We start from the raw sequence: 21,001 nt of genomic DNA, 5'->3' as shown, positions 1-21,001 counted from the left end.
AGAGAGAGAGAGAGAGAGAGAGAGAGAGAGAGCTTAGGTTTATTGTGTACTGTCCGAATATTTGGACAAATTGTATTATGATGTTTTGGCAACATTGTTTTTGAAACTTGGATGTCAATAACGCCCGTTTCATTTCAAAATTGACTTAAATTGAGAGAAAGACAGGGAGAGGGAGAGGGAGAGAGAGAGACAGGGTAGAAGCCAAAAAATACATCCATTTTTGGCTTTTTACTTCCATCAGATAACTAGATTGTGAGAACTGCATTGAGCTTTTGAACTGGGAGATAAACTGGGAGAATTAGTCCAGATCGAGAGAATATAGAGTATAGAGAGTTGTTAATGTAGACTGGGATGGTCCGGAGGGAGGCAGCCTGTCCTACGTGGACTTTGAAGTCACTATTGCTTGTTGTCCAAACATCCTCAAGAAACAAATGTTGCTATTTTTAAACTGAAAATGTTCACCCTGAGCAACAGCTATAGAGGCTTTGTATTTTAGGGTTTTTCTTATTCCTGCTGCTTTCTGGCCAAGATGGGAGATGGAAAGTTGTGCTGAGGTATTTGCTAAGCAGCTTGACGGCTGAATGCAGAAATATAATCAGAAACGTAATGTTTTAGAAAAGAATCACCAAGAGTTTGAAGCAGCTGTACAGCATGTAGAGCCAGTCAGGCGTTTAATAGTAGGGTTGGTGGCCAGATCCCCAATGTAATGCTTTCTTTTTTATATTCTTCTTGCATCAACAGTCAACACACATGGAGAGATCCGGTGAGGAAAAATATACTAATTTAACCAGAATACAATGCAGCAACAAAAGATAGTGTTTGGCTTCTTTCCCACCTGCTGTGTTAAATGGCTGCACACAACTTCACAAGGAGGCTGTGCTAGCAATTTAATATGGAAAAAGACCCCATGTGTTGGCCCTGTGCGATGTGCTGGATCGTACATAGGCTACATATTGTCATATGAATCATGAAATACACACTTATAAAACGCTATGAAGCTAGGATTTAATGGCAGTATCACTCAGGATTGCACTACAAAGCTAATTTGTGAAGGCTGATGAGACAAGTTGGCAGAAGCAAAAAGCACTGGATGTATGTGTGGGGTCAGTCGACCTGCACACTTCAACATAAAGTCTCCCCTGTCATACGAAGTTGCTCGTGACAGAAAGAGAAAGGTGAGACCTTGAAGTGACGCTCGCTGACACCATCTGCACCTCCCTGTTAATTATAGCTGACATGAGGCATCAGAGGAGAGCAGGGAGACAGATGGCGATACAGAGAGAGAAAGTATGTACGAGTGCAAATTGTTTTCTCACATTATTTTCGCTCTGTGTCTACATAGGCTCTCAGCTGGGGTTGTGAGATCATCACAGAATGAAGCTCAAGTGATGACAATGTCAGGCTGACACACAGCAACCTGCCCACACAGACACACAAACCAGAGAGAACATAAAGCCACATCAGACCCTCCACAATATGAGTTTGGATACCTGAAATATTTCTCTGTTACCTCGAAATAAAATGGTGATTGATATTGTGTTTAATAGTGTCATGATCAACAAAGGTTGATTATGACACTATTATTATTATCCACATTACGGATCAAGCACAGATTGTTCAGTCTTCTAAGTTTTAATGTGGGTTAAGCATGTTAGGTCTTATATGTTATTTTAAGATTTAGTCCGGGAAAATTCATTAAAGCACGAAGTATTTTAGTGTCACGTTTTCACTCACTTTGCTCATCATTTATAGGAGAATGGATTACTGCGTACATCCTTAGATAAAGCTCAATGATTCATTGACTACATTATACCTACAGTAATATTCATCTACCGTCAAACATACCAATAACACAAAAGTCTGGATGTTTTTCATTAGCAACAAGGAAGGAGAGTTTAATTGTGCCTGCGCTGGGAAGCAGCCTAATATTTAGTTTTATTGCTGCATTTCTAAATTGATTCAGCGAGGAGGAGTGTATGTCGAGTCTAATAAAGCAAAAGTTTCCCAGTCCTTTTTCATTTCATTATCTGACAGTTTTGAGTTTTATCCATAATTTGCAATAGAAACGTTTTCCTTTATTTTACATATTTTCCTCTCAATTTTGGAAGCATGTGTAATGTTAAACACTGACATTTCTTACCGTATTTGATGCAATAAATGGGCCGAGGTACTCACACATTAAACACATTAAATGTCTGGGATTGCTTAGGATCATTAAAAAAGGAACAGTTAATTATAAAAAAATTTAGGTTTAATGTTTTAACCATTTAAATATCTTTTTACCTTTATCTTTTATCTTTTTAAATATCTTTTTGCATAGTAAATCTTGTTTTGGATTTTGCATTTAATACAACCCAAATTTCATATCACTTTTGAAAAAAATTGAGTGTAGATGCGTCAATATCAGTGTCAATGTTCAATGTTACAAAACAACTGTCTCTTTGTTGGTCACACCAGTCTGTCTGTCCCTCACACACACACTTCTCCTCACTGGTGTTGAGGTTAAAGCTTCAAACACACACAATGAGGAGCAGTGAGACACGCAGAAGGACAACAGGTGGTGTTTGGCAGCACATGTGCTGTGTGACATGCTCCCTCACTACGTCTCTCTCTTTCACTGTTTCAGACAAAATACTTCACGCTTCACATCTTCTCTGTGTGGCACCTTCGGTCCAGATTTTTAGATGTGATAAAGAATATTTTTAATGCCTATGTTGGCTGAATGGAAAATGAATATGGCACTTACAGTAAAGGTTGCTTTTTACAAACACCTGAAGACCTGCAGACCTGCAGCAAGGTTTAAAATGAACGGTGTTATTTATTGTGCTCTGTGAATAAATCCTACAAGCGCTGGGTTTCTAAATATCAATAAATAGGCAGAGCTTTTTTAATCTGCATCCATACTTTGAATTTCATTGCCAAGATCTCAGATAAAAAGGTTTTGAGTGTAGCTGCGATCAAATAACTGACGGATGCAGCGATAACATTTTGTACTTAATCATCTTTTATCCAAACGCATTATTCTGCAGAGTTAATGGGCTAAAAACCCTACATTATTATATTTAATACAATGAACACAGTGATGTAACAAACCACATTACTCTGTTTTGGCTGGAGTGTCATCAATTAAAGTTAATATCTTCCTGGTCTACAAAAGATTAACATGTTGTTAATGTGTTTTAAGGTGCAACATGTGGTTGGACGAGGTGGGTGTAATTATCCATGGTCAGTGTATTACCTACACTAGATGGCAGCCATGAATTATTATAATGCATTTTGTTCATTAACAGACTCATTTGTAAGTAATCCATATCACACTTCTTCCTTTCAGTGCTGGACTCCATTGAGGCCTTCTTGTGAACACATGGAGCAATAGAATGGGCACCTCCATAAGCTATGTGGTACAGCACACAGTATCAGCTGTTGAGCATAATAGTTGGACAAATTGTCCTCAAGGGAAGGGGCATGGTGTGTTTTTAAAGTGAAACAACAACTAAGTAAATAATGTTGACTGTTAACAGTCCCGCTTCAAACAGTAGATCGATCAAATATTTGTTATTTCCATCTCGCTTCACTCTGACCTCTTTATGTACCAAAATTGAGGATGTTTTCATGAATATATACAGTGTGGTACACAACAGTCAACAGCAATCTGGGAACATCTGATGATGTTAAGTGGCGGAAGCGGCGCCAGAAGGGGAACATTTCTCAGAAGTGAAAATGTCGGGACGGTCTGTCTCAGGGATCCAGCGAGGAACGAGCGTCAGTCAGCTCCGTTCTCCACTGCAGGCCATTTCACAGGAAGTCACTGCCATATATGGCTGTCACAGACTATTGTGTCTGCTCCTACGGTGCTATGTTTCCATGGCAACCAAGACAAGTCAGTCTTTTTTCCCTCCTCTGTCTCAGTCTCTCATTCTCTCTCTCTCTCTCTCTATCTGTCTCATATACACTTTCATTCCAGACTTGCTTCAGCCAACAAGATCAGATATGACTCACTCTCATAACCTTTCTACCAAAAGTTTTCAAGCCATCAGCATCCAGAATTTTCTCTGTTTACATTAGCTGTTTCTCAACCCCTAGCCTTTTTACTCTGCCTGACCTTTTCCTCCACAGCTTGACACAAAACATATAAACTGCTGGTGGCTTTTCAATCTGTAATGGTGCACGCATGTGTCTGTGCATGCTGCTGTGCTTCAACAGCAGGTGAAACAACTTCCTCTTCGGGCGTTTCTGTATGTTGCATCACCCATTGAATCATCCCTAACCCAAATTGTCTCTTGTGTAATCAAATCCCAAAATAATACCAGTAAGAATAAAAAGTCAAGTGTATGACTTTCTTTTTTTTTTTACACACATCCAAAGCTCAAGCTGTGCAATCAGGAAAATCACCAAGCGCTCATAGCTTTGAGCCAGACTGAATGTCTGCCACACACACACACACACACACACACACACACACACACACACACACACACACCTGCCTTAAATTGTTAGAATTATTGCTCTATTTCATTTGAGCCCATTGTTTTTGCTTTTTTTGAAACATTCAGGGAAACATCATCAGGTACAAACAATGCAGCAGGTAGCAGTGCAAGCTCTCACCATTTTATTACATTTCATTAGTATGTCAGGTGAAGAACAGCTTGTGGGGAGCTGCAGGATTGAGTCACCAACCCCCTTCCCTCTTCTTTACCTCTCATTTTCACTCCCCCTTTTTTTACCTCTCTCATCTCTCATCTCTATTTGCCTTTTTCTCCACTCCCTTGTGAAATCCTTCTCATTTAAAATCATATTCTGCATGCAACGAGACACAGCTCACACATGCACGCACACACACACACACACACACACGCACACACACACACACACACACACACACACACACACACTTACACACACAGAGTAAACACAGCCCAACACTCAGCAGTGTTCTGATATCATTGCAGTGTTTACTCATACTGTTTTCATTTTCTGCAACGCTGATTAGTAATGAGCTAGAAAATACTGAGCAATCACATGAGGAAGTATTAGGATACAAACAACTCCCAGCTGTGTCCATGAGGTTTGAGACACTGCACACACTCCTCATGCACAAACACACAGAGGCAAGGATACTTAATGGACAATGACACCGTGCCAAATTCCATTAACAAATGGGTTCCTTGAGAGAATGGGGAGACAAGGAGAATAAATAAACTTACCAGATGCAGGGGACTTGCTGTATTGTGATTGGATGACAGTCCTGGGGGAGCCTCGGCTCAAAGAGCCTGACACCTTCCCATAGTTCACAGCCTTCATCATACGACACTCTGCAAGAACGAAGAGAAGACAGAAACTATTTGGGAACTTCAAACTCCTTCACATTTATTTATTCATCCAAACAGTCTCCAAAACCTATACTTTTTATAAAAGTCTACAAATCCAGGGCCTATAGTGTTATAATTCAAAACAAGGTCAACTGAACTGTTACAAGTGAAGAAAGAGAAAATTGCTGCACTCCTGTTGTTGGCACACACAAGATGATGCACTTAGGGAATGAATATGGAGTGTATCAATGTGACATGACACCCCGCCTCCCCCCCCCCCCCCCCCCCCAACACCACCCACACCACCTAAATAAAAGCTTTCACCACATTAACATCTGAAACACATCTCACTTCTGTTTGACTGAACATTCTAATTTTATGGACTACTGTACGATTTTGATTGATTTTGACCTTCAGTCATGCAAGGAAACACCACACCACTAATGTATCAACATGGCTGTAATTGGTTTTACCTTCACGTCCCCTGCAAAAATGAGTTCTGACCTTTACAGGGCTCGTGTTCCAAATGCAATTATTGTGGTGTTTCAGGAGTGACAGCTTTGACTCACGGAGGTCTGATATTCTACAGACACACACATCCTGATAAATGAGCCTTGCGATGATACTCACACACCCTCCCTGACTCCTTTATCCCCAAAACTTTGCTCCCCTCCTGTTCATTAACCCGCCCCTTATAGCTCATTACCATATAGACCAGCGAAAGGAAATTATACATACAGTGTTGTGTGTGTGTGGGGGGGGGGGGGGGGGGGGTGTTATTTGCTTGCATAGCAGTCACTGTGGCCCAGTGATTAACGTACAATGCAGAGTGTTAACATGATGACAGTATGCCAGAGCTGAGGCAGAGGCGATAATTACAGTGATGCTGGGAGGAAGCGAAGTTGTCTGCAGCTCTGACTCTGACTGTCACGTTTGTCACTCTGCTTTTCGGTCTAGCAATTTCTTCCTTGTGCCTTCTTTTTAATCACTCCTCGTCTCCCAGGGCACAAGGAGGTGTCAACTTTCCACTTCACCTGGGAGAGAGTCATTTTTTGAAGTGTGTGTGTCTGTGTTTGTATTACTGATAATGTTGGGACAAATCCCCACAACAAGCATTTAACTTAGGGTTAAAGTTAAGAATTTAGGTAGAGGAATTTAGAGGTTATGTTTAAGGTTAAGGTAAGCTTCCAGTGAATTAAGAAAGTGCTGAACGTCTATTAAATGTCCCCAATATAACAAAACCAAAAATAGTTATTTGTTGTAAAAGATAAGAAAGATATATGTGGAGACTAGGCAGAGCTGATTTATTTATTTTTTTAATATGATGATCGTGGCCTAAATTTGTGTACAACAGCATTTATACTATTGTATAAATACATTGTACCCTGTTTTAGAAATGCAGATTACTAAACCAGCAAAAACCAAAATGACATGAAGTTTAATTAAACCACGTTTCTCAAAATCATGAAATAATTAGAGCAGGGTCATATCTGATGTCTCCCTCTTCATTAAAATGCCTCGCAACATGAACATTTTTCCCATCAAGATTTAAGTCTAAATCACCTACTAAGACATGTCTGGACCAATTGGCAAACTATGAGGAATGTTTGGATGTTGCTCACTTGCCACATCTTCAATCCTCTGAACTACCTATTTCAAGTGTTATTAATTTAAAATGAAGCAGCTGCATGACCTATTTTGAGCCTTGAGAACTGATTTCAGTGAAACTAAAATTTGTAACCTAAAGCCAAATGTGGATATTTGAATACACATATTTTACATGCAATGGATTACAATGGATTATGGGAAATTGAGGGCTATAAGAGATAAACCGGTTGTTTCCTCTGAATTAAAAAAGAAGCCACATTTCTCAGCCACATTCGGAGGAGGGATTGTCCCAGTCCCAAGTGCCTATGATGTAAAGACTTTAAATGCTTGATTTAAATTAATTTAAATTAATTTAAATTTAAATCAAGAAAACAGCCCTAATATACTCCAAAGTAGTGGAAAACAGACATGCTTGCTGCACTGTTTTTGTTTTTTTGTGTTCACACATGTTTACATTACGCAGACCACCAAGTCAGGGAAAGGGAAATTTGAGCTTAACATGCTGATCATGAGAGGTGTTTCACTTCTTGCATATAGCTGGTTACTACGACAAACCTACAACCATCTTCAGTTACTAATCAAAATGCAGGTCTTTAAACACCCTGCTGCATGTAGGAGGTTGTTTTGTGATATTTCACAAGAGAGAACAAGGTCACCAAAAAGAAAGTAATGAAAACAGCTATCCATTATATTTTTCAAATGAAAGAAGAGTATTGGGAAAGAGAGGGAGAAAAAAAGAGACAAAAGGGGGAAGGAGATGGAGGTTGGCGACCCAGGTGGGATGGATATTATTTAACGCATGAAGGGATACAGGGGAAACAAATGAATAGAATAAACCTTTGAACAAAAGCCAGTGCACACTTATTCATGTAGGAGACGAGAGACGAGAGGGTGAGAATACAGATGAGCACTAAACGGCAGGAGTCTTCAGACAGTGAAACACAGATGGGTGAAGTGAGGACAAAATGTATCCTCAGTAGACCTTGGTGGGGAGACGAGGAACAATGAGGTTAGACGATGGCTTAAGTGCACCACAGGACAAGAGAGGAGAGGAGAAGCGGCAAGGGTCAACGGAGCGTAATAAACTGGACAGCCAACACAGACCTCTGCCACCTGAACCAGGGAGATGTGTCTAATACGGGGAAGACAAGGAGTACCGTGCAAAAGAAAAGACACAAATGGGGGGGGGGGAAACAGAGGAAGACAGAAAAAAGGAAGATTTTCCATACCTGAATATGGAAGATTTAAAATGAATTTATAAAAACAAAACAAACTAAGAAATAAAGTGAAAAACAATACACATTGAAACGTGTTTCCTTTTCATTTCATCTACTGTTATAATTCATGAAAAACATATTTCAAAATGACAATTTTTTTATCTTTCTGTCTTTAACAAGAGACTTGTTTTAAATTGTGACTTTTCTATGCCACGTTGAAATGTTTTTCATTTAATTATAACACAGTTATAAATAATAGAATGCATATTTAAATGGGGAATGGCTATACCAATGTGTATTGTATTTCACTTCATTTCTTAGTTTAATTTGTTTTCATTTAGGCAGTTAAAATCTTCCATAGCAGAGAACCCTATTCTGACTAATAAACAGAAAGTAGGGCATTAATTTGGCTTGGATATGTAGTTATATGATTTGCTACAATACTATACTCAAAACCACATTTGGCTATTTTTACTACTTGACCACCAGTGTCAGATAAATTCAGGGATGGCCAGGCCTCTGTGGCACTCTGCCTGGGGGTCTGTAAATACTTTTCAGATTCATTAATTTAAATTATGTTATTTATATTAGGCTTCATAGTTCAACAAATAATATTTTAAAATTTAAATCTATAATTGTTAGTAGATTATAATACAATTACATTGTCATCTAACAAATCTATAAGTCTTAGAATCAGCAAAGATGTTTATGACATGTCTAATATCTTTTTACTATACATTTCTCTTGTGTTGTTCTTTCACATAAGTAAGGCTATAGAAGTGTAAAAAATAGGCTACGTCAAATTATTCCAAGGGACATACATAAGAAGGGTCCCTGTTGTATTCTTTATCTTATAAGGGTCCTTGGCTGAAAAAAATGAGAACCCCTGGTCTATGGGATCAAGCAGCAGCTTTCCAGAAAAGTGTTTGTAAGGAGATAAAGTTTCTCAACTGACAATGGTTTAAAAAAAACAGTACTTGCACACAAGCATCCGAACAAATACATTACAGGTGGAACCTGTAAACAGGAAATAGAAAATTGGTCAATTACTAAAGGTACTGAAGAATAATCTTTGGAGGAGTCTAGCTGTGTATTTCTCTAGTGGACAACCTTTAAATAGACAAATTGTTGCCCACTGTGCTGAACTAGTCTACATGGCAATGTAAAACTACCCATTTCAAACTACTTATTCCCTAATTTTAAGAGTTATTGAAACAACAGAATAATTTATCAGAACAACTCCTATTTTAATAAATTGCTCAACCCTAGAAAATAGCACACACACAAAAAACAACTTGTAGACAATCAGAAAACACAGCTAGGGTCAGGAAGGAGAGGGAGAATATAAGCCGGGCACACCCAACACTCAAATGTCAGCATGGAAATGGAGGACCTACTAGTCCCCTCACCACTCTCGTCCAACATCAGGTCGTCTTGGTAGCGGAACTTTTCCGGTCCACATGCTACAAAAACGTCTTCATCGCCAAAGAAGTCTTGCAGACACGACACCTGTAGACAAAACAGGCAGATGAGTACAATTATTATTTTCCCAAATGCTTTTTTATCGAAGTTGAGCACACTTACTATTTGTCAGTCTTATTTACATCAGCATTTTACCAGCTGGTCTACAAATTTATAAGTCAAACATCTATATTCCTTACTTCTTGGCTGATATTGTGGACACATATACACTGCGTACTGTAGAAGACACCCATGCACATGCTCACAAAATTGACTTTGCCTCCTTGTGCCAACGTGAAGAGGCACAAGCACTGAACACCAGGGGAGTTACACTCACCGGCCACTTTATTAGGTACCCCATGCTAGTAACGGGTTGGACCCCCTTTTGCCTTCAGAACTGCCTCAATTCTCGTGGCATAGATTCACAAGGTGCTGGAAGCATTCCTCAGGGAGTTTGGTCCAATTGACATGATGCACACAGTTGCCGCGATTTGTCGGCTGCACATCCATGATGCGAATCTCCCGTTCCACCACATCCCAAAGATGCTCTATGGATTGAGATCTGGTGACTGTGGAGGCCATTTGAGTACAGCGAACTCATTGTCATGTTCAAGAAACCGTCTGTGATGATTCCAGCTTTATGACATGGCGCATTCCTGCTGAAAGTAGCCTCAGAAGTTGGGTACATTATGGTCATAAGGGGATGTATGGTCAGCAACAATACTCAGGTAGGCTGTGGTTGCAACGATGCTCAATTGGTACCAAGGGCCCAAAGAGTGCCAAGAAATATTCCCCACACCATGACACCACCACCACCACCACCTGACCGTTGATACAAGGCAGGATGGATCCATGCTTTCATGTTGTAGACGCCAAATTCTGACCCTACCATCCACTGTCGCAGCAGAAATCGAGACTCATCAGACCAGGCAACGTTTTTCCAATCTTCTATTGTCCAATTTCAATGCTTGGCAAATTGTAGTCCAGTTCCTGTTCTTAGCTGAAAGGAGTGGCACCCGATGTGGTCTTCTGCTGCTGTAGCCCATCTGCCTCAAAGTTCGACGTACTGTGCGTTCAGAGATGCTCTTCTGCCCACCTTGGTTTTAACGGGTGGTTATTTGAGTCACTGTTGCCCTTCTATCACTCGAACCAGTCTGGCCATTCTCCTCCGCCCACAGAACTGCGCTCACTGGTGTTTTTTTCTTTTTCGGACCATTCTCTGTAAACCCTAGAGATGGTGTGCGTGAAAATCCAGTAGATTAGCAGTTTCTGAAATACTCAGACCAGCCCTTCTGGCACCAACAATCATGCCACGTTCAAAGTCACTCAAATCACCTTTCTTCCCCATACTGATGCCCGGTTTGAACTGCAGGAGATTCTCTTGACCTGTCTACATGCCTAAATGCACTGAGTTGCCGCCATGTGATTGGCTGCTTAGAAATTAAGTGTTAACGAGCAGTTGGACAGGTGTACCTAATAAAGTGGCCGGTGAGTGTATGTTTGCATGCTCATTGGTGACTGTGAATATCTATGTGCATGCCTCACATGTCCGTGAGCTTCAGCAAAGTATTGTTACTGCAATTAAACAGTCTACCAGTGACTATGATGAGACCTTGCTGACTCACTAATTTGCTGATGTGCTGCAGCACGTGGACCGGATGTCCAGGGCAAGCAAGTGGGGGGTCTGTCCCCTGAGCATCTTTATGAATGGTAATGAGCGAATGGAAACAGAGAGAAGAACCTAAGAGGGAGAGTGTTACAGCTACAGAAAGAGATGAAGAAGTGGTATGACTAGGGGGAAAAAAGCGAGTCACTGTCATTCTTTGACAGACTCTATACTGTGAAGCTAATGCCGAACCTACAGTAATAGGCTAACAGGCATAGATTTAAAAACATTGGGTCACTCAATGCAACACAACAGAAACAGGATCCATGAATAAGAAAGTTTTTTTGTAAAAGAGTCCGCAAGTAGAATTTTGAGCATTTTGTCTAACACATTCTTAATAAATCTTCAATGTAATCTTTAAATATGTTCATTCTGTCCACACAATGCACTATAAACTCACCCTTACACTACTAACCCTTACTCTACAGGAAGACATCTCGGCAATAGGGTTTTTGTTATGACAAATAGGCTAAGAAACACTCTGCTCTTCATTGTTTTCTATTTGAATTAGTCAACAGCTTGTTCCATATCTGATCTAAACTCTGCATGATTTACTCAAACAACTTTAATTACACCCCACAGGCAACCATCACATTGCAATCCCAAGCTATCAATATTCAAAATTATATTTTGTGTACCGTCAGAAAGGGATTTATGGGAAGACAATAGTTTATTTATCCACTATGACAAATCTCACAGCAAAAACCTATTAAGAGCTATTACAATTTAGGCTGCATGCATGTCTAGCACCGCCTGGAGTTAACGCATTAAACACAAAACTACCTTCATTGCATTTTCATGGCAATTAACATCCTAGAATCCATTTAGATTCCTATTAGCCACAGATCAACAGCCCAAAAGAAAGTCACAGCTAATCTAACATTACCAACGAAATACCTAATAAACAAACGAAGAGGCCATTCTGTGTATAGATAGGAGTCATCCTGCTTTACCCCCAACAGACTCTAAATGAGCTGTTGGGGAGACAAAAAAACAAGTAGAATCTCAGACATAAACTCTCTCGAGGCTCACTGTATGTGTGTGCGTGTCTGCACATTGGTCCTCACGTCACATTAAACCCGATTCTGCACGGGCACATACAGGCAATTACTTATTATGTTGTGTGTGTGTGTGTGTGTGTGTGTGTGTGTGTGTGTGTGTGTGTGTGTGTCCTGTTGTGTGTGGTGTGTGTGTGTGTGGTGTGTGTGGTGTTGTGTGTGTGGTGTGTGTGTGTGTGTGTGTGTGTGTGTGGAAGGGATATTATTCCAGTTTCATAACAGAGTGCATATTGCTTTGTTCCCTGACATCCCCCTGACAATGTGTTGGTGATTATTTCAGGGGCGAGCGGCTCCACTTCCTAACAAGATAACTGGGATAAAGATGCTGGTGCTGTTAACACTTCTCCAGTATGTCAGCGCTGATGGACAGCCTTGGACGTTTCTACCTTTAATAGTGCTGTTTTTGTTTTTTTTACTGTAATTCACATTATTTTCATCTTTGTATAAATATGATATTGCTTGCTGTTGCATAGTAACATTTTCACTTAAGCTCTTATACAGAACATGAGTTTCAAACATGTCTGACTGTTGCTACTGATGTCAACCAAGCAACAGGAACCAAGAGGAGGTTGCCGGAATGAGACCCTTTGAAGCTGCTCAACCCGAGATGGAAACTGTAGCACTAACAATGTTGGGTAAACAGGGAGGACAGAACCCATAGAATGTTATCTGGGAGATGGCCATAAAGAGGAAAGTGTAGGGAAATAGGGCACCTTTAAGCTGATTGTTAACTAATATGGAGCTACACATTAAAAAAAATACTGTATACTGAGAGGGGTGTGAAAAAGTATGGTTGCCATAGTGATAATGCCCTCTAGGTATTAGTGCATGGCTGGTGTGTGCCACTGACTGCACGATGTGCACACTGCGATAGAGAGCTCTATCATATATATTTTATCTACTATGGGCATGATACTCTACAGAACTGTGTCATTCACACAAATCCACATACAAGTAGCACATGGCCTGGTTAATATTAAAATACTCGTGCAATGTCTACTGTTTAAAAAACATGATGTTGAGACAAAGAAGAAGAAGAGCTCGCCTTAAATGCAGACCATTGAATGATGGAGAGGAGAAGGAACTGGTAAAGGCAAAACAAGATGAAAAAAGATATAAAACAAAAACAGTCAAAGATGAAACCACTAGTCAAATCTCCTGAGTTAGAGGAAACAAACAGACGGAGGAAACGAGCAACCGAGGAAGAGATCTATTCCTGACTGCTGCTCTGAGCCCTTCTCTGAGCCCAGTGACAAAACAAGCCGCTTTGATGTCTCTGGTGCTGAGTTTTCACAGAGAACCAGCACGGTTACACAACATCCACCGCTGCTAAAACAAGAACAGGAAGAAACAAACAGAGTAAAAGAGGGACTTGATGAGAAAAGAGCAGAGGAGTGTGGAAATTGGCAAGTTCATAACCCTGCCTCTCTCACACATCTTTATTAAAGTATGAAAATGTCTCTAAAACTGGGTGGTCAAAAGGGATCAAAGCACTTCCCTGCATTAAAAAGGACTTATAATCAATTTATTCAAGCGTTATTATAGCAAAACAGAATTAAGACTGCAGGAGCAAGGCAAAGGTTTACGGATTATGTACATCTCACATTCCTGAGAAACAATCCTCTTCCATTATTCTCCACTGCCACCATGACTGACTGACTATCTACTGTATCATGTTCCTGTCCATTACAAAAGGGCAAAAGGACATTTGTTACATATTTATCTAGTAAAACAAGAATAACAGATAGGCTAGTACAAAAAGAAATTACTTAATCAACAAAGAGGTCTGACCTTTAGATGTGACCATCATCTAATCCTATTAATGTCTCATACAATGAATGATTGTTCACTTTGAATATTTCTCAGTAAACCATTTATGTTCTCACTATGCCACCTAGTGTACAATCACCAAACACCTCCTAGAGTGTCTGTTTCTCTCTTTCCCTTGTTTTTTTCGTCTTCTCCTTCTATGTTTCTTTGAGATTAAATATAAACCACATTCAAGAAACCAGCTGGTTTAGAGCAGATATGGCACTGCCAGTCATATTCTTTGCACATCATTAGTGCAAAGGTGGATCACAAACTGCGGCTGACAACCGCTGCTGCCACATGGTGGCACTGTTTAATAACCACATGGTGTGGAGAGATTGGTTTTATTAAAGCCAACCACAGCAGCAGACAGATTAAAGCATTTTAAATCTGGGTCTCTGCAGAGCAATGCGTTTGGTCTATATCTGTCAATCTGAGCGTCTCTTTGTTTGGTGTATGTCATGAGGGATGACTGTGGAGCTGGTCACAGCGGTGCGTGGGGACACAAGGGGAAATGTGGAAGGAGACCAAAAGCTGTAACGTTAAAAATATATAATATCTAATTCACTGTTTACAGCTTTTTGTCTCCTTCCACATTTCCCCTTGTGTCCCCACGCACCGCTGTGACCAGCTCCACACAATCTCACAGAAACATGGCCAAATGTTCATAGACAATCTTATCTGATATTTTTTAAGGACTTGCACAAATGACGATAAAGCTACGTACACACCGGCACTCCCTTCTGAGCACCCCAGTGGTGCAGAATCTTAGACTTTGTGTTTAAACAGTCTGTCTGGTTCTCTCCAGCAGCTCCTGTGAATCAGCTGCTGAGAACAAACGATCAGTGATAACACTGATCACTCTGCTCATTTAGATCACCTATTTCTGTCTCCCTGTCAGATTTTCAGGTCTACTTGAGGGCTCGCTTTTTAGTTGGAGTTTCTGACAGCCATTGGATGAAGGTACATGTGTCCAAAAATAAATTAGTTATAGTTAGTGCCAAAACAATTAATCAATTAGTTGAACAGAAAATGAATTGGCAAAAATGTTAATCAAACAAAATTATTTATCGTTCTTACAATATAGTGAAAAATGCTGTGGTGATTTAATTTAATTCAAACAGACAACCTCAGAGCGAGAAGAAGAAGAAAACGAAAAAAAGAGAAAACGAGATTGAAGACTCAACCACTAATCTCCTGCGCAACAGTAGCCTCACAGTGGTTACACTGAGGACATGGTAAGGTCAACATTATCCTGCCCACAGAAAGACCACATTTAGGAGGGACGAGCTGTTGCTGCACTCTGTCAGGGGAGAGGAACTGAAAGGAGCTGTCCCTGGTCCTGAATCAACTGCAGTTGGCCGGCAGGGCACATTGTGCTGCTCTGAAACTCTAACCACAGAGAGACCGAAGCGACAGACAGATGGATATTCAAAGACGCACAAAGTAACAGATAGGTGTATTAATACAAATTAAAGGGAGACAGAAACAGAAAGGGCAACGCATTTGTTGCAAGTATGCTGAGCCTTTGAGTTAAAGGACTAAAAAGGTGCAAAGGAATGACAAAGCTTTCATATTTACGCAGCAGTGTGTACGGGCTGCGACCGACATCATCAATGTTTCAGAATTGTGGGCAGTATGTAGCCTAGGGGTGCGTGCATAAACAATATAACTAAAAGATCTAACATTAATTTGCAAAGAACAGAGTATTTTATATTGTGGCAAAACCTTTTCTTCTCTGTCTTTAAATGACAGTAATCTTATTGAAATTACCAGTGATCGACTGCTTTAAAACAGGTAAATCTATCTACATTTACTATTCATTGAAATACTGTATGTTCACTGTATGAATATGTTGTCTTGTATTATGTTATTGTGATAATTACCTAAATAGACGAATGGCACATGCCCACTTTTGACGGCTACATTGACCAACATCCATAGAGCCTATAGACCAATCTGACTCCAGTACAGCACTTAAAATATGCTCACACTGGATGCTATGTAGGGTTAGCACAAACAAATCCTTTGTCATTGTCAGGAATATAATGCATTTTCAAATCTGCAGAAAGATTCTCTCGGTCTCACTCTCAAACTGAAACTGGTAAAATGCATTTCCTTACTCTCTAGGGGAATGTATCACCTCTCAGGCCAGAAGGGAGACATACAGACACAGGCAGACAAAGAGCCACACCAACTGACAAGAGGAAAGGTAGACAGAAATCGATCTGAAAGAGGCATGAGGGAAGGATAAAACCATCTGCACCACTGAGGGAGAATTCACAAAGCGCATGACCTCGTGCTGCTTCAATCAGCCCGCTGTGTGAGACGACTGACGGGGGATAGGGAATGATAGGAAGGGTCGGGAAATGAGGGAAGTCAGGAAGAAACACAAATAGAGGAAAAGAGGGCATCAATGACATGAGGCCAAATGGCTGTGCAGCGGGGTTGAGCTGGCACTGGTGTTGCTGCATTTGCCTAAAACCAGCACAGCAGACTGGCTACTCTGTTGCATAACAACTTATGTAACAGCTTCTGCTCTCCACAGGGGGAGTGCAAACTTTTTTGTGAAGCTGTATCTGTGTTGATGTGTGCATTTTCCTGTCCTTCATGTGTCTAAAGGGCCAATCATTAAACTAATATAAAATAGGTAATAATGACTTATGCAGCGTTGTTCCCAGAAGGACGTATATCAGGCACAAAATAGCACTTCCCTCTTCCAAGCCTTTTCTTTCCAGTGTTCCAGTTTTTTAGGGTCACTTCAGCTTTACCCAATCTCTCTTGTCTCGCTTTTATCCAACTCTCTTTCTCTCTTTCTCTCTCATCCTCACTCCCTCTCTAACCTCATTCCTTCACTGCTTACTTTCATCTCCCCGTTATTGATTCCCCCCCATACCTTGGCTTGGCTTGGCTTGGCAGTGTGTGTGTGTGTGTGTGTGTGTGTGTGTGGGTGGGGGGTGTGTGTGTGTGTGGGTGTGTGTGTGTGTGTGTGTGTGTGTGTGTGTGTGGTGTGTGTGTGTGTGTGTGTGTGTGTGTGAGCATACAAATATTATTAAGTGTGCTGAATTAAGGAGGTGAATATGTAGTACACAGGTTACAATAGTGGTTATTTGTGAGTGAGTGATGTGAGTGAGTGAGTGAGTGAGTGAGTGAGTGAGTGAGTGAGTGAGTGAGTGAGTGAGTTTTGTTACCTCTGACAGTTGAGATATGTTGGTCCCACTCTTAAAAGCGTGAATCTGGGACACAATATTTCAAATGCAGATTTGGTTGAGAGAGATTAGAGACTGAGTATGTCAGGAAGTGCATAATTCAGACAGTGTGTACATCTGCCATTGATCCCAATTTGGCAGCAGGTCCTCTGACTACAGACAGCCCTCCAATCTGCCAGAGTCACTCTCTGCTGATAACCAGAGACACACAAGCTAACTGACTTAATGAAAGAGAGACAGACAGAAAGAAAACAATCTGAAACAAGACTCACTAAATAACCCGTTTACAGACAAAAACAGCAGTTTATTCTAAGTATTTCTGCTGAAATGCTCTACAAACATTATCAATGTAATATACTGCAAATACACTGTATGGCATATACACTGTATACTAGATGCATTGACACACACTCATGCACTCCTCCCCCCTCCCAGCTGTGACTCAGCAGATGGACTTTGCTTCCCACAATCCTCCTCTGCAGAACAAAGAGTGACATCATCATCACAATGAAAAAAAGTAAACGTTAAATAACAGCTGACTTTTTTGTGTATGAACTGAAAATAATCATTGCACTTCATAATACGCAATGTTTTTTTCCAGAGATGTTGCCAGAGCACCTTCTCTACAGTCCCTGCAGAGCTGGATACAGGTTGATAAGGACAAAGGAGACAGGGAAGGAATAGAACTAGGAAAAAGTAACAAACTGAGAAAATGAAAAGGAGATGAAAATGAAGCTGGGATAGTGTGGCAGAGGACATAAAGACAGAAAGAGGGAGAGGGGAGGAGAGAGGGAGAGACAGAGAGTAGAGGAGAGAGAGCGATACCATATGTTGCAGCTCTAGGATTTGGGGGTGCATGCCGAGTGTGCTAATTAAATGAGGACTAAATAGCTGAAGTAACAACGGCATGTTGACAGCAAGAGACAGGCCGACCAAAGGTAAAGGAAGATGAGACAAAGAAGATCAAAGGAAGTGTGAAGGCTGATAGACGTGAGGGAAGGAAATTTGTTGATAGGAAAGAAAACAAAACATTGCATAAGAGGAGAAATAATGTTTGCAGATGGAGAGAGTATCAGAAACAGTAAAGGGTGGAGAGAAAAATGAAATGGGAGACATAGAGAGAAGATGAAGGCTGTGCAAAAAGGATATTAAAAGTTCTTCAGCCTTGCCAACAAGAAGAACAGGCCAACAATGCGGTTTAAGACGTGAGAGCTGCACTGCAGATAGTGAACAAGTGGCTCCTCCACACTCTCCTCCTACATATAAACTCTATGTAACATGTGCTATTTAAGTAGTTGGAAAACATGCCACATGAGTGTCTTATATGGGGTGAACAAAAAAATAATGCTTGACAGAAAAGGACAAAAAGTCTGAAGAGACAATTACAAATGTTGCTACAAGGACTGATCATATCAAGTTGAATGGCAAGTAACATCATATACAGATAGTAAATACGTTGGTGCATTAGAACAAGCAGCTCTCATTTCCCGAAAGGTCAATTCATCTCCACAATTTTCAGATACATCAGTCTGAAAAAAGGCAAATTATTTGATGTCAAGAATACTATACACAGATAATATGTACAAAATATAAGAATGTGCGCCTTCAGCTACACTAGCTATGCTATGAGGCTATACTTGAGCCTTAGAGCAAAATGCTAGCATCGGCATGCTAACAATGTAAATGCTCATATGCTGATGTTAAGAAAGTATTGTGTTCAACATCTTAGTTTACTGTGTCAGGATTCAAGTATTTGCTAATTAGCCATTCCTGATGGGATTTTGGACATAAACCAAAGAAAATTAAGTAAAAGAAGTTAGTGTGCTAGCGGCACTGGAGAAAAAGTCAGATGATCACAAAAGTCACAAAAGCCTTCATCCTCTGGGGATTATGAATGTCTGTGCAGAATCGCATGCCTATCCATTAAAGCTTTTGAGTTATTTCAGTTTGGACCTATGTGCTAGCATGGCTAAAAGCTAGAACAGCAGTCACAGCAGGATATGATTCATACAGTATCCCACAGTATCTGTCCCACCTTTGTAGCATTTGTTGCAATAGTGATTTAGTTACTTCAAAGTTAAGGGTTCGCCCAAATTACAAAAACAGCAATGTCTCTTTCCAAAAACAAAGTCCTGGGTACTCTGGATAAACTGTGGATTATTCAGAGTAAACAGACACAGTTCCAATGACAGCTGCTCACAATGTTTGATAAGATAACCCTGTTGATGGGTTTAAAGTCATTTGATTTGCTTTATGGAAATTGTAAGAGTGTTTAGAGCTTGGAACCATACTAGGGACATAAAAGGTATCTCAGTCTCTCCTGCTTGAATCTTTTGTGAGTCCCCTAACTTTATGGACTTTATGGACTTAACTTTATGGAATGGAACTTTATGCAATGCTTAATTTCTGGAGTAGCCCTTTAAATGTGATTTCTAAACCAAAACTGGGCAAAGATAACAGAATGCAACCAACCTTAAAGACGACTAAGTAGCATTACTTCATGCACTGGTTGATAATTGCCTACAGTTATTGGCTAGTGATGCATGAGCAGAAATCTACATGAGTCCATTAAAAAGAGTGTGTGTCACTATACGGGCCTAAGCATGCGTGAGCCTTGGAGGCTCAAAGCTGCCAGCTGGGGTCCGACATAGTGTGCGTGTCTGTGTCCATGTGTGTAAACAGAGCTTACATGTAATAATAGACCAGCCATGTCCGTGTTCTAAGCCACTTAGGGGTCGTCTATCTTCTTAATTAGACCAATCAAGCTACACCATTACACCGTGCTACTTTCTGACATCACAGCTGGTCAGGCAGTTCTTAAGCAATTGGTTAAAATCATCATAGAAGTTGTCCATTGTGAAAAGCTTGCTGGGAAATATGAGGTTGTGGTAACCCCAAAAGAGAGGGGACAGAGCTAAAAATATCCCCTATCAGATACAATGAGACCTGAGACAGGGACAGAAACAATATAGTGGTTTCACTCAGTCGCTCGTATTACAGACAGAAACACGATATCCAAAATGATCACAGTAGAGGAACGTCCCAGTGGACAAAGCAGGCAGACTATATAGCACGCCTGTCATGTTGTCTCTTCTCTGTCTCCATGTCAATATCATTATCAGTTCTTCTAGAATACTGCCAAATTAGAAATGCAGTAACAGTGATAACAAACATTAAAACCTCTTTATATATAGCAAACATGCAGACATATATACTGGGGATATTTTTTTAGTATTGGCTGAAATGTGGTTGTAGCAACAATCATGTGTCAAAATGTGGCATTGAATACTTGATGAGACTGGAGTCTAAATTCCTCAGCCCAACTTCAAATTCCAAAAACATAATTCATTATTCATTTCAGTACAGTTTAGCTGCAGAATATTTTCAACTGAATTGTATGTCTAAAAAAAAAGGTTTGAAAAAAAAAATGAACTAAATTAAAAGTATGTAAAAAATAATCCATGTCTTGTAGGCTTCTGCAATTCATCAGAATACTTGGAGACAAAGAGTTAAAGAAGAGAAATAGGGCTTTGGGGATGTACATTACCATCCTGGCCCACTGTCTCTGGCCTTATTACAGGGGTTAATGAAGGCAAGGAGCCTGAGCTCCGGTGCTCAGATGCTCTCTCTCTCTCTCTCTCTCTCTCTCTCTCTCTCTCTCTCT

At 40.4% G+C, this 21,001-nt stretch overlaps 1 protein-coding gene across 8 annotated transcripts in view; it reads right to left on the bottom strand.

Annotated features, from left to right (window-relative positions):
* The window catches only part of dclk1a (doublecortin-like kinase 1a), a 44,591-nt gene that overhangs the window by 18,373 nt on the left and 5,217 nt on the right, over window positions 1-21,001 (bottom strand). For 4 of the 8 annotated variants that reach the window (XM_032534711.1, XM_032534717.1, XM_032534715.1 and 1 more), the window contains 2 exons: window positions 9,544-9,643; window positions 5,205-5,312 (listed from right to left, as the gene is read on the bottom strand). In XM_032534711.1, the coding sequence (XP_032390602.1) occupies window positions 5,205-5,312; window positions 9,544-9,643 (208 nt within the window). Of the gene's footprint in view, window positions 1-5,204; window positions 5,313-8,021; window positions 8,111-9,531; window positions 9,644-14,859; window positions 14,949-21,001 lie in introns of those variants that run through there. The other 4 variants (XM_032534708.1, XM_032534709.1, XM_032534716.1 and 1 more) reach the window with 3 other exon arrangements.

The sequence above is a fragment of the Etheostoma spectabile genome, chromosome 13 (genome assembly GCF_008692095.1).
Source record: "Etheostoma spectabile isolate EspeVRDwgs_2016 chromosome 13, UIUC_Espe_1.0, whole genome shotgun sequence".
NCBI lineage: Eukaryota > Metazoa > Chordata > Actinopteri > Perciformes > Percidae > Etheostoma > Etheostoma spectabile.
The sequence above is the reverse complement of the archived record's forward strand: the minus strand, read 5'-3'. Positions and strand labels throughout refer to the sequence as shown.